This window comes from Austrofundulus limnaeus, unplaced genomic scaffold (assembly GCF_001266775.1).
Source record: "Austrofundulus limnaeus strain Quisiro unplaced genomic scaffold, Austrofundulus_limnaeus-1.0 Scaffold1, whole genome shotgun sequence".
Lineage (NCBI taxonomy): Eukaryota > Metazoa > Chordata > Actinopteri > Cyprinodontiformes > Rivulidae > Austrofundulus > Austrofundulus limnaeus.
This window is the reverse complement of record NW_013952403.1, coordinates 8,906,445-8,918,287: the sequence shown is the minus strand read 5'-3', so window position 1 is coordinate 8,918,287 and position 11,843 is coordinate 8,906,445. Positions and strand designations below refer to the sequence as shown.

Genomic DNA, 11,843 nt, shown 5'->3' with positions numbered 1-11,843 from the left:
GTATTTATACTTGTGTACAAGCTGTTTAGATTGTCGAAAAGTCTGTGTTTTTAGGGTTATTAATAAAGTTTGTGTACTCAGACCAGTAATATTCGGGGTCACAAGGTTTTGCCATGGATATTTTGTGGGTCAGAAGACAAAAAGTTTGGGAACCACTGGTCTAGAGAAGTCGAACAAAATAAAATGTTCCCCAAGCAAATAGATCAAAGTTGAAAAGCATACACCCCCCGCCCCACACCCCCCAACACACACACATACACACACACATCTTCAAAACCAGAAACTTAAAAGAAATTTAGACTTTCGAAAACTTGCAACAAGGATTGGAATTTAGTGCAAAAAAATCAGATGATTACTCAACAGTTCAGTGAAATCAGCAGCATTGAATGCAGTGAAGTCATTTACTCCAGCTTTAGCTGAGTCAGCATTCACATTGTTTTCCTGCTTTCTTCTATTGTTTCCTGTAATTCAATCACTTATGTGTGCTTTTTTTAGTCATTTGCATCAAAACATTTAAGGAATAGATGCTTAGTTTTCTTGTAACTTTTTATATTTTTCAAAATCTCTAACTTTATTTATAAACGTTATTCTCATTTAAAAATACTGGGATCACTTGAATCTTTTTCAAAAACACTGTTCTCTTATGTGCTTCAGAATAGTTGCTTTAATCTTTTCMAATCGTTTTAGCTTTTAGTCAGCCTATTGCTAATTTTAGCCTCAAGCGAGCAATTTATAGCTTTTAGCTTGCATTCTCCAACATTTAGACTTTTTCCTGATTTGGACTTCCAACAAAGCAGTTGCTGCTTTATACACATTTAGTTTTCAGCTAGCCTTTTGGTGTTTTTAGCTAGCATTTTCTTACTTTTGGCTTTTAGCTGGCATTTTGTTTCTTTTAGCTATTAGCCAGTGRTTTGCTGTCTTTATCTTTTAGGTAGTGTTCTGCTTATTTTTAGCTTTAACCTCTTAGGTTCTGCTTCTTCAGCAATTTCAGCTATGCCATTTTCTTTCAATATCCACACTGCATCTTTATAAAAAAAATGCATTTTCTTTAGAATATTTCTGATTTYTCTCGAGTAACTCAACGGAGAAACTCTGCTGAAACAAGAAGCTTTATTTTGAAACTACAGAATCAGCTGTATCCTTTCCAGTTGGTTGTGCTGATGCAGAACTCTCTCTCCAATCTGCAGTAAGCATCCCAAAATATCTACTTTTCCTTTAACTTTTGGATTCAGAAAATAAATAACTGGTTTGTCTGATTGTCAGTTCACATCTTGTTGCTAAAAGTCAAATGATTRCAGTCAATTAGGCCCAACCTCCACAGGTCAGCTAAACTCTGTAAACTATCAAACACACACTGAAACTGCAGCTCCTGGGCACCAATCAGCACATACATCACACCAAACGGCAACTTGACCTCAAATAAGACATGAGATAACATCTTTCCTAAATCCACATGCATGATGGGAGGTGTGTGTGTGTGTGTGTGTGCGTGTCTGTAATATGATGTGGATCACACACTGTTCTCCACCCCAGGAAATATCACAAGCCCTGTAATAAACACCAGAAGCCAAACGGGGTCCAGTCCTGGCACACACACACACACACACACACACACACACTGACAGAGGACTGCAGGGTCCAGGCTGGACAACCCAATAACGGCCTGATTGTTGAGCCCCATAAAGTCACAGGATGGTGTCTAAAACAGGTTCAGGAGGTGAAGTCCTCCACACAGACACACAATTCACACCCAGAGCCACTTTTCACTTCACCGGGCTGCTAAAACGCTTTAAAATCCACTTTTATCTCTGACAGACAGCTGACATTTGGTGTGCCCTTTGAATGGAGGTGTTAAATAAAAGAGGCAGGTACCTGGAGGGCAGGAGCACTCTTGGCCAACTTCTCTGGTGGTTCTCAGCTTTGGCATCAGAGACACCATTTTCTGCGAACACAAAACACAAACATGCGATGTGAATTCTGGTATGGAGCAGGAGAAAAATAAACCCATGTCATTTCAAACTACGTCAAAGAATATTTACATGATTACAAGTACTTCTAATAAAAAGCATGAGATAGCAGCTTTTATTTATTTTCCGTTTGTTGGTATTATAAGCAGGACAACAGTGTAATGAGCACTTTGACAGAAATGCATATCACCCGCCGCTTTTCATATTTTGTGTTCTCTGTAAAATCTGTAACATTCACTGATTTACAGAAATGTTTGTGTAGCTTAATACAGATTAGCTGCTGCTGCACCTAATCGGTTATAGAGGTACATCTGATTGTTTTCAGTGGTTCAATAGAGATTTGGCTAACAGACAAACAGTTGACTTTCACAGCTAATGCTAAGCTTTTTTTTTTTTTTGACAAAAATGCAGCACAATGTGTTGCACTCAAAGCATGTGTTGGGGAGGAGGATCTACTACTACCACACCAAACCTTAGTTCAATGTTTGTAAAACTGGGTAGGTTATAGCTATTATTGTGTTTTCTAAAGTTTGTTGGCTGTTGCAGCTATCCTAAGATGAGTTGACTCCAAAATTTAACAAGTTGTAGGTGTACATCAATTGATCACTTTCTGAAAGTTCATTAAAATCCATCGAGTGGTTGATGAGAGATTTTGCTAAAAGACAGACAGAGTTGACTTCAATAGTTATTGCTCAATTTCATATGTACCTCGACCAGTTAGTGCTCAAGTTGTGGATCAGTCTCAGTTACAACACCGCCAAATCTTAGTTCAGTATATGCAAAACTGACTATTTTGTTGCCATTTGGGTGTTTGTCAAGATAGCTTTGATGAGGCGGTCATCTTGAATCGGGTTGACTCCGAAATGTAATGAGATTTAAATGCGCACCTAATGATTCATTTCTGAAAGTTTCAATAAAATCCGTGCAGTAATTTGTGAGATATTTTGCTAACAGACAAACAAGAAGCACACTATACACACGCAAACTATAGCAGTGGGTGATGAACACATGGGGTAAAAAGCTCACTTGCACGTGTGTCCGAACTTTACGCACACACGTGTWTCCAAAATCCCCAAAAAGAAACGTGATGGTGATGATGCTGTACCTCTTCCACCAGCTGCCCTATCGGGGCGCTCAGCTCGGAAACKAGCGTCCCGTCCTGGTTCTGGAGAGTCCTGCGCGCTGGTTGGAGGACGGTCGTGACCTCCGCCTGCAGCCGCTTCTCCAGCTCGGAGGTCCTGAAGCTCATCAGCAGGCAGACGGTGATGGAGCTCAGGGACAGGAGCAGGCACAGAGCCGTGATGAGGGACCCCGGCAGACCCCGCTGGACCGCCGCGGGCCTGGCGCACTGACACGCCGGTTTGGAGCCGCTACATGTCTCCATGCCGCTGCGATGAACAAAATAAAATAAATAAATAAAAATAAAAAAAAACTTCTTGCCAGGAACTAGTTCAGACACCGAAGCGCAGACAAGACAAGAGAACTAACGGATCCGCGCAAGTATACACCATCAAATCTGCGTCTTCAAATGAGTTCTGGCACGCGCAGGACGTTCACAGCACGAGATTAAAGTTAACCCGAGAGCTCGGAGCTTCCTGTCAGGATGTCGCCTACATGCGAGTGGGTTTCTAACGTTGCGCGTAGAAGTGGCCTGGATATGCGCCCACGCTGCCGGACCACGTAGGGGGGAGTGGCAGAGCTGGACCACTTGTGGAGCTCAGGTTTCCTGCCTGTACCTGARGGTGCTGCAGTTGTTTTCCTGCTCTTCTGCAGCGCTGCAGAAGCGTTTAATCAGGTGTGTCAAAGCACAGAGAGCATGCAGGACTGTGGTACTCCAGYACCAGGACTGGGCACCACTGCATTAAAGGTACTCATACACTGAACTATATGAAATGGTGCAGTTTGTAAGAGTTTACTCCAGGAGTTTTTCAGATATTGGAATGTAATTTAGAAATGCGGGTATGTGCTCAGTGTAAACAAAGCACTCAAATGTGCTGAAAACCACGAGGATTAATATGAGAATCACCTAAGAGGAAGCTGTTTAGATCTTGATATAAGAGTGAATCTGCTGCTAAAGACAAAAATAATAAAAAATAAGATGACTCAAGAATCAAAAACAAAGGATCTAGCAGGGCACTGAGTGGTTCAGAGCTCAATGTTCATATAAGTTTTACAAAACTCTAGACCAGTAAATTTAGTTGTCTTTACTCAACATTTGTAATGTGTGGGCAAAATAAATGCACAAATACATCAAAATTGAGACTCAGAACCTGTTTTCAGTCACTTCAGCMGTTTAAGGTAAAACCTTTTACAGCTGGGTAGTTTTTATTACCGTCAGCAGGTGAAGGCAAAAAGTTTTTGTCTGTTAAAATCTCACGAAGCACTGATTGTCTACATTTATAATAAAATGTTCCTAAAGTTGTCCTTGGATGCACTTCTACAATTTTAGAGACAGACCAATTCAACGTGGCTATTTTAGCCAGGAGAAACTGACCTTTTGTCTGTGCATCATCCTCAACACTCACRTCACCGTGCCAGCTGATTACGATATTATGAACTTTGCAGGTTTCAGCCAAAACTAGTTGAACTCTATCATAAGATGAGCTCAATTTAAAAGTAGGCGGGTGACYTGCATTCTGATTACTTGTGGTGGCAAACCTAAGCAGTCTGAAGCAGACTTCAATATAAAGTCACTTTGCTGCCACCATGTGGACCACAACTGCTACTGCATCCAATAATGCACAAATGTTTTTTATTGACATTTTGCAAACATTACATATCATCAATGAAAAAAATGTAAATATCTTAACAAGTCTTATGTACATGTTTTCTARTATATTTTTTATATTTACATCCACWAACCAAAAGAAATAWCGTGARTTTCTTCYCATTACATTACCCATCACCTATACCACAAAGCAGAAAGAAAAAAATGTGGAGCAAGGGAATTACCAATTTAAATTGATGTACATTGATGGGACATTTTGAACTATAAATAACAAAACAACATTAAAACTGGTTTGATGTTCAGAAAACAAAGCAGGGCGGTGACTGATACAGTCAGAGGGGCTCTCTCCTGGAGTCAGGAGGAAGAGGCTGATGGCTCCATGATGAATGTCATGGTGGCAGGTGGATCCTGACCGAAGACACYGGTCAGAGGTTCAAAGGTTCACAAGTTCAGCCTCATTTGCTCCTGCTGCTACTGTTGCTGCTGCTTCTGGTGCTGCTGCCTCTGCTGCTGCTTTTTCTGCTGCTGCTGCTCTTATAGCAGGAGAAGAAGGGATGTGCAAGGGCCTGCTCCAAACTGAGACGCTTTGTCGGGTCGTACTCCATCATCTTCTGGATCAGGTCAAACAGCAGCCGATGGTCTTCACGTTTTGAAGCAATATAATGCTGGTGAAGGAATAAAAAAGGGGGTCAAAGTCACTAAAGAACAGTGTTRATTACTTATTGTTTTAATGTTGCAACAGGTTAAAAACACGAGGCTGGGAGAAACTACAGCAAAGTAAAGTAGCTTTTCTTACCTTGAGGGGTTTGCAGTGTTTCCTGACATATCTCCCTGARGAGCTGTGAACATCCCAGTCCAGTCTGTTGCGATGGACGTATCGCCGTTTTCTACACAACACACAATCACAACACATTTGTTTTTAATATAAAAAGAGAAGTTTGATATTTAAGCATTGTATTTGTTTAGAGACATGTCAATATGCAACACTTTCACTCAAGAATATGAAGATGCAAATATGATTATAAAGAACATGAACCTGTAATGTTTAGCCAGAGAATGAACCCTTACTTTGTTTTCTCAAGAAGCTTTGTAGGAATGGGACCCAGGACTCTCTCCATCATTGCAAGATGCTCTTTACTGTCATGAGTCTGAATGGGAAAACAATYCAAACAGAACTGGTAAATACTGGGGTAATTAGAGAGGAGCAGGGAAAACTCACTCCCAGCTGCCACTTACCTGGAAGAGGGTGGTTCCGAGGTAATACTCAATGAGTATACAACCAATACTCCAGACATCACAGGAATGATTCCAGCCCAAGTCTGAAAGACAGAAACTACATGAATCACAGATCACTGTTGACTTTAAACCTTTAGCCAACTAGAAAAGTCACTTACCTAAAATAACTTCAGGAGCACGGTAATGACGTGTTGACACCACAGACGTGTGGTGTTCGTGATCAAATGTAGCATTACCAAAGTCTACAATTTTCACATCAGGGTTCCTCAGTGTTCTTTCATCTCTTCTCTGGAAACAAGAATGTGTAAACAAACACACCAAGATCAAACAACTGCTGTCAAAACTTTCTATCTTTGTTACGCCAGTACTGATCGTTTTAATAAATTACCTTTTCATGGTTGTATTCCATTTCGTAGTCTGKATCTATTAGGAGAATATTTTCAGGCTTCAAATCTGTGTGAGTCAGTTTGTTGTTGTGCAGAACTGAAAGAGAAGACATACATTTTAAATCCACTTTTTTCCCCCCCAAAAAATACCTTTTGAGAACAAAGTGGGACCCAATTACTCACATTTCACAGCTCTAATGATCTGGTAAGCCATGTGCCGGATTTGTTCAACAGGGAAAGGTTGGAAGTTGTTTTCCTTCAGGAAGTCGTACGTGCTGAGGCCGAGCAGCTCAAAGGAGATGCAAATATGACCGTGGTAGTCGAACCAGTCAAGCATACGCACACAAGCACTTTCAGGAAACGAGAAAAAGAAGTTAAACAGTTTGTACAATAAAACAAACATTTTTGTATTTTGTCGCAGCCATGTGTTGCACGAGTCTACTTACTATCTTCTGTCAGTGTTGAGGGAGTTCAAGTGTTTAAGCACCTCTACTTCAGACAAAGCTGCTTCTCTGTAGCGGTCTATATTTTTAATAATCTTCAGAGCCACTCGAGCTCCATTACTAAAAGACAGGCAGGTTGTTGGGATTACAATTGGGCAAATTAACAAACAGTTAAAAGAAACGTTGACAACTAGAACCAGAACTTACTTTGTGTGATCAATGCACTCAACAACTTTCCCAAAGGCACCCTCTCCGAGAGTACACACTATCTCATCTACAGGAAATAGAGAAGTGAAATTAGAGCCCCTGAAGTGACAGAGTGAAACACTGGCCTTTAGCCGTTTTACTGCAACGTGTTATATTTCTGTATGGCTAGAAATACTAAAAACAGGCTTTTGAACATTGGCTTACAATTCAGTTCTTTAAGTTTAACTGACAAGCAATAGCTGACCAAAATCTAAATAAAAATACTAAGATTATAAATATATCAGGCTCTAAATTAATGATTGGAAATAACCAGACAACGAGAGTGAGAGAGACAAAGTGTGAACAACAGTAGAAAAAAAAGGTATATATTCTATACATCTCGCTCTCAGCATGTCTCCACTGTGAAAGATGAGGTGACCCTCGTCATCATCCTCAACACTCCGGGATCTTTTCCTGCTCCTGCGACGACGGCTCGTCCTCTGCACCGGAACCGCAGCAATCCGCCATCAGACAACAACCCATCAGACAGCAACCGGCCACCACAATGCGACATCGTCATTCATTCAACCCGGCCGAAGGGGGAGGTGAAGGGGTGGACAGATTCAGCCCGTTCAGTAACACCACCAGGCGAATGGACGGAGCAGCAAATGCAAATTCAGCCCCGTCAGAGAAATTGGGCGGCGGCCACCACATGYTGTGTGTTACAGAAGAAAAACATGGCAACAAGATTTACAGATGAGAGAGTTTCTCAGAGTAGTACAGAAAAAAATTAAACTTGACTGATTACGTTTTTTTTCTTTTCAACATCAACTTCATCAATGTTTCTATAAAACATGTTTCATGACTGACCACTTAAACTTTGTCACAATAATTGGGTCCATTTTTCTACTTCATATTTTTAAATACCCCCAAAACCTTACTTTCTATTCCCCAAAATGTCCTATTTATCATATTTGGAAATCATGCTAAGTTAAGAAGTGTACAACAGAGATAAAGACACAGAGATGGGTATTTAGCATTGGCTAAACACCAGTGATAATGACTCATTCAATCTGGTGATATAGACAAGAGGATAGAAGTAGAAGTTCCCGTACCGAGGAGGACCTGTGGCGAGAATGACTTCGTCTGCGCCTCTGGTCTCTGTGCTTGCTTCGTCTGCTGCGCCCACTACGRCCCGATGACTTGCTGTAGTGGTGCCAGTCACGGTCTTTTTCCTTAGAGGCATCTTCATGACCGTCGTTGCCGCAGGCCACGTCGAAACTTCTTTCACATGAATACCTCTCCTGAGAATCCAGCCTCTGGTTTGAACTGCGAGCCTCCAGGTACTGCCTGAAATCAAACAAATTACGACAAACGTTTAAAAAGAAGCACTTAATCGGTTAAATCGGGTCAAGTAGAGCCCACGTTCTTAACTGATCCAGCAACAACATGAAGACTGAGTGAGATGTGTTAATGGTCAGCCTCTTGCCTGACACTCTATCCCTGAACCTTTTATATAACATTTGTTATTGGCAGCATGCTGATCAAATAGACTGCATCTTGTTCAATAAGTTACTGCAGCTCAGGGAACAGATTGATAACTTATCATTGCCAAAATAGTCTTGTAAATGGTCTACTTGGGAAAACATGAAACTTCATGTTTGGCAAATWTATTAATTATACATCTGCCTAACTTYGCTCTAAAAGTGTTCATCTTGTCAGAGCGCCACATTGGCAGTTGAAAGTTGATGGTGCGTAATATAATCCGCTATTCATCTTGAAGCTCCAGAAGTAAACACCTGTYTGCTTATAAATCTGCTAGTTAAACTGCTTATTTAGTGCTGATATAACCAAAAATTTTACTTTTCAAACTTTCCCTTAATTCATATTTCTGCATCTACTTTTCTTCCCCAGTATCACAGCAACTCTCAGTTTCCAATCACTTGGAGCTAACTCCAGTCCAGCCTGTCATGTTAGCACCCATAAAAAGACTAAAAACCCCTTGTGCCTTAGCACCCAGTTAGTATCAGCTGTCTGCCAATAAGGAGTCTGCCTCTCTACAGAACTAAAATTAGAGTAGATCTGGAAACATCRAATGTAACCTCGTGGACCAAAATATGTAGTCCACAAAAAGGTAGAATTGCAACACAACAGCAAAGTTTCACTTCATAACTTTGTTGTTTGGACACCAAAACTAATATTAAGTTAAATGGGCTTCAGTGCATTATTATATAAATATCTACTGAACAACAGACAATTTACAACTCAAAGACATTACAGACTGCCAGTTTTCACCAAAAGCATGCATTTTTAAAATCTAGCTTCAYTACAAGTAACACAGAACATAATTTCTTATATTTATGTTTGAAACTATGTTTTAATATATTGAAATCCTCAATGCTTTAGTCCAGAAATTCAAGGGTTGCAACTGATGCAAGTAAAATGCTGTCAGAAACTGAGATTTTAAAGCGTATTCTACTTTATTTTCACCTGATAACCTGAAGGCAAAGTGGGTAGATTCACTTAAAACGATGTTGACCTGTGCTCATATTCTCCAGCAAAAAAATAAATAAAATAAAAAAAATTCAGAAAACTGTATTTAAAGTGGGAGAACTTGCATTAAGAGTTTCATACTCAATGCTTTAGTCCAGAAATTCAAGGGTTGCAACTGATGCAAGTAAAATGCTGTCAGAAACTGAGATTTTAAAGCGTATTCTACTTTATTTTCACCTGATAACCTGAAGGCAAAGTGGGTAGATTCACTTAAAACGATGTTGACCTGTGCTCATATTCTCCAGCAAAAATAATAATAAAATAAAATAAATTCAGAAAACTGTATTTAAAGTGGGAGAACTTGCATTAAAAGTTTCATACTATATCCATCTCAGACATTTTAAAATTAATTTTCATTAGTACTACAATGACTTGACTATGGAGTTGGTTGTCAAATGGAAAAACAATGAAGAATTCCAAACATGAATTTCAACACTGCCCTCAGGTGTCCACTTGTAGTACTGTAATTCTTTTTTTCTTTTTCTTTAGAAAACCTGAGAATGTACCTAATTAAGGTACTCTTTTTAAGATAACTTTAAGAACAAGCACAATGTTATTTGCTGTAACAAAGCCAGTAATAAAAACTTCTGTTTTAGAAATACATATTTGTGTTTATATAAAAGGTGCACTATTACACTTTGTGCATGCTTGAATAGTTACTAAACAAAACCAGTAGGTGGTGCTTTTCAATAATGTGTAACTGGATTTGCAACAAAGGCATTTCTATTTGTTACCCAACTAAAACTAATGTTACTGCTAGTTAACTGAAACTGCAGAGGAAAAAAATTGTACACATTTACATCTSGCTTAGTTGTGTTGTAGAACTCAAKTRACTGTAKRAAATACACTGAATCCTAAGATCCMGTCCCACAGGCKCATTGCTTTGTTAACACTAGAGAATAATTACCCGCCGTGGGTCTTGTGGTGATGGGGAGCCCTTCGGGATTTATTTTCTCTTTCGCTGCTGCATGAATCTCGTTTTCTGCGTTTACGACACTCCATTCTTTCCTCCCACATGTACTCATCCAGCCATACACCTGGAGAGCGCATTCGCTTTGAGTTACGCATCTGGAAAACACAAYGGGGGTTATTACAATTATCAAAATTATTTAATTGTAAAGTTCGCAAAAATTGAATTAATGTGTACAAAATCCACTCGAAGATATCAAATAATAATAAACGTGTTCGTAAYGCGAAATTTAATACAAGACAAAAACTTCCTGCATCAATGTGTCACATTTATTMTTGTACGGTTCCTGACAGTTTTACGGTGTCATTACGTCAACCCGACATTTCTACGACTAGGCCTCTGTTGAAGCCTTAACTCGGTCAAAACGCACTTAAACTACTGTTGTAAAACATTACGTAAACACATTAACTGGCTCTTCGGCTAATTAAAGTAAATAGTAGTYAACAGAATGGGCAGATGCTGATTGTTTCGTTTGATTACGAACGATGCACCGAAAGAACAAGGTGGACTTTTAGGCCTGCATCTGTTTTAGTTACGTAAGCACAACTTATAACGTTGAAAAATAACACCCATCTTTTTGTTATCACTCTTTTATGAACATTGTAACCGACAACGCTGCAAAAAAAAAAACAGTGTTGCCGTTTAAAAACATAAAAACAAATGATGTAATTTTGACATAAAATGGCGTTAACAGGCACAGAGCGTATGTGGCAGTTGTGGCGAGACGACGTCGAATCATTGCAAAACAAAATCGACGAAAAGGTTAATTTAACGAACAAATAACGCCACCACTACTTACCACGTCAAAATATGTTACTGAGGTTAACAGTTGTAAGACTACAATAAGTAAATATCGATTGAGTGAAGACCACGGATGAAGAATATAAGCAACTACCTCCGACTCGTCGTTCTCAAAAATGGCGACCTTCCGCAGTAGAATCTGATGGAACCTTCTTCAGATTTTCATGAGGCCACGCCTATCGCAATGTATCATGGGATTTGTTGTCCTATCGTGTCCTCTTAAAATATTTTATTTTGAAGTATGCATTAAGAACAATGGGAAACTTCAAAATGAATGATTTTCATCATTTATAATTGTAAAATAATAACAAAAAACAATGAAAAAGTAATGTATCAGAATTGTCTTGGTTAGTTTTTTTTAATTTGCCTACACACTGAATAAAATTGTATCGCATGCATCATAGTTATTATTTTCAGCTTTTCATTTAATAATATAGGAAGGTTAGGGTTTAGGGAGTGCAGTGAGCCTGCATCAGCAAAATGAGTTGTGAATTAACAATGTTGAAATTAAATTATACGGAAAAGTTCTTGAGCGTATGAAACTGTTTAAATTTCTAGGAATATGGTTTGATG

The 11,843-nt window shown here is 39.3% G+C and overlaps 2 protein-coding genes across 10 annotated transcripts in view; both read right to left on the bottom strand.

The window, feature by feature from the left end:
- Positions 1–3,823, bottom strand: part of LOC106517595 (collagen alpha-1(XXIII) chain) — a 195,556-nt gene extending 191,733 nt beyond the window's left edge. For 3 of the 8 annotated variants that reach the window (XM_014008545.1, XM_014008562.1, XM_014008553.1), the window contains exons 1-2: positions 3,073–3,820; positions 1,873–1,942 (exon numbers count right to left, since the gene is read on the bottom strand). In XM_014008545.1, coding sequence (XP_013863999.1) covers positions 1,873–1,942; positions 3,073–3,351 — 349 coding nt within the window. In that variant the 5' untranslated portion in view covers positions 3,352–3,820. Of the gene's footprint in view, positions 1–1,872; positions 1,943–3,072 lie in introns of all 8 variants that reach the window. The other 5 variants (XM_014008537.1, XM_014008520.1, XM_014008528.1 and 2 more) reach the window with 5 other exon arrangements.
- An 879-nt stretch (positions 3,824–4,702) lies between these two features.
- Positions 4,703–11,419, bottom strand: LOC106517582 (dual specificity protein kinase CLK4). 2 transcript variants are annotated; one of them, XM_014008513.1, is made up of 13 exons: positions 11,365–11,419; positions 10,407–10,567; positions 8,062–8,296; positions 7,344–7,446; positions 6,968–7,034; positions 6,764–6,880; positions 6,501–6,667; positions 6,320–6,414; positions 6,090–6,219; positions 5,932–6,014; positions 5,764–5,843; positions 5,492–5,582; positions 4,703–5,360 (listed from the first exon to the last, which is right to left on the bottom strand). In XM_014008513.1, the coding sequence occupies exons 2-13, from the start codon at positions 10,565–10,567 to the stop codon at positions 5,151–5,153; spliced, it is 1,539 nt and encodes a 512-aa protein (XP_013863967.1). In that variant the 5' UTR covers positions 11,365–11,419; the 3' UTR covers positions 4,703–5,150. The 2 variants fall into 2 exon arrangements, with proteins under 2 accessions (XP_013863967.1, XP_013863960.1); XM_014008506.1 differs by having other exon boundaries at positions 11,269–11,401.
- Between the last annotated feature and the right edge of the window lie 424 nt (positions 11,420–11,843).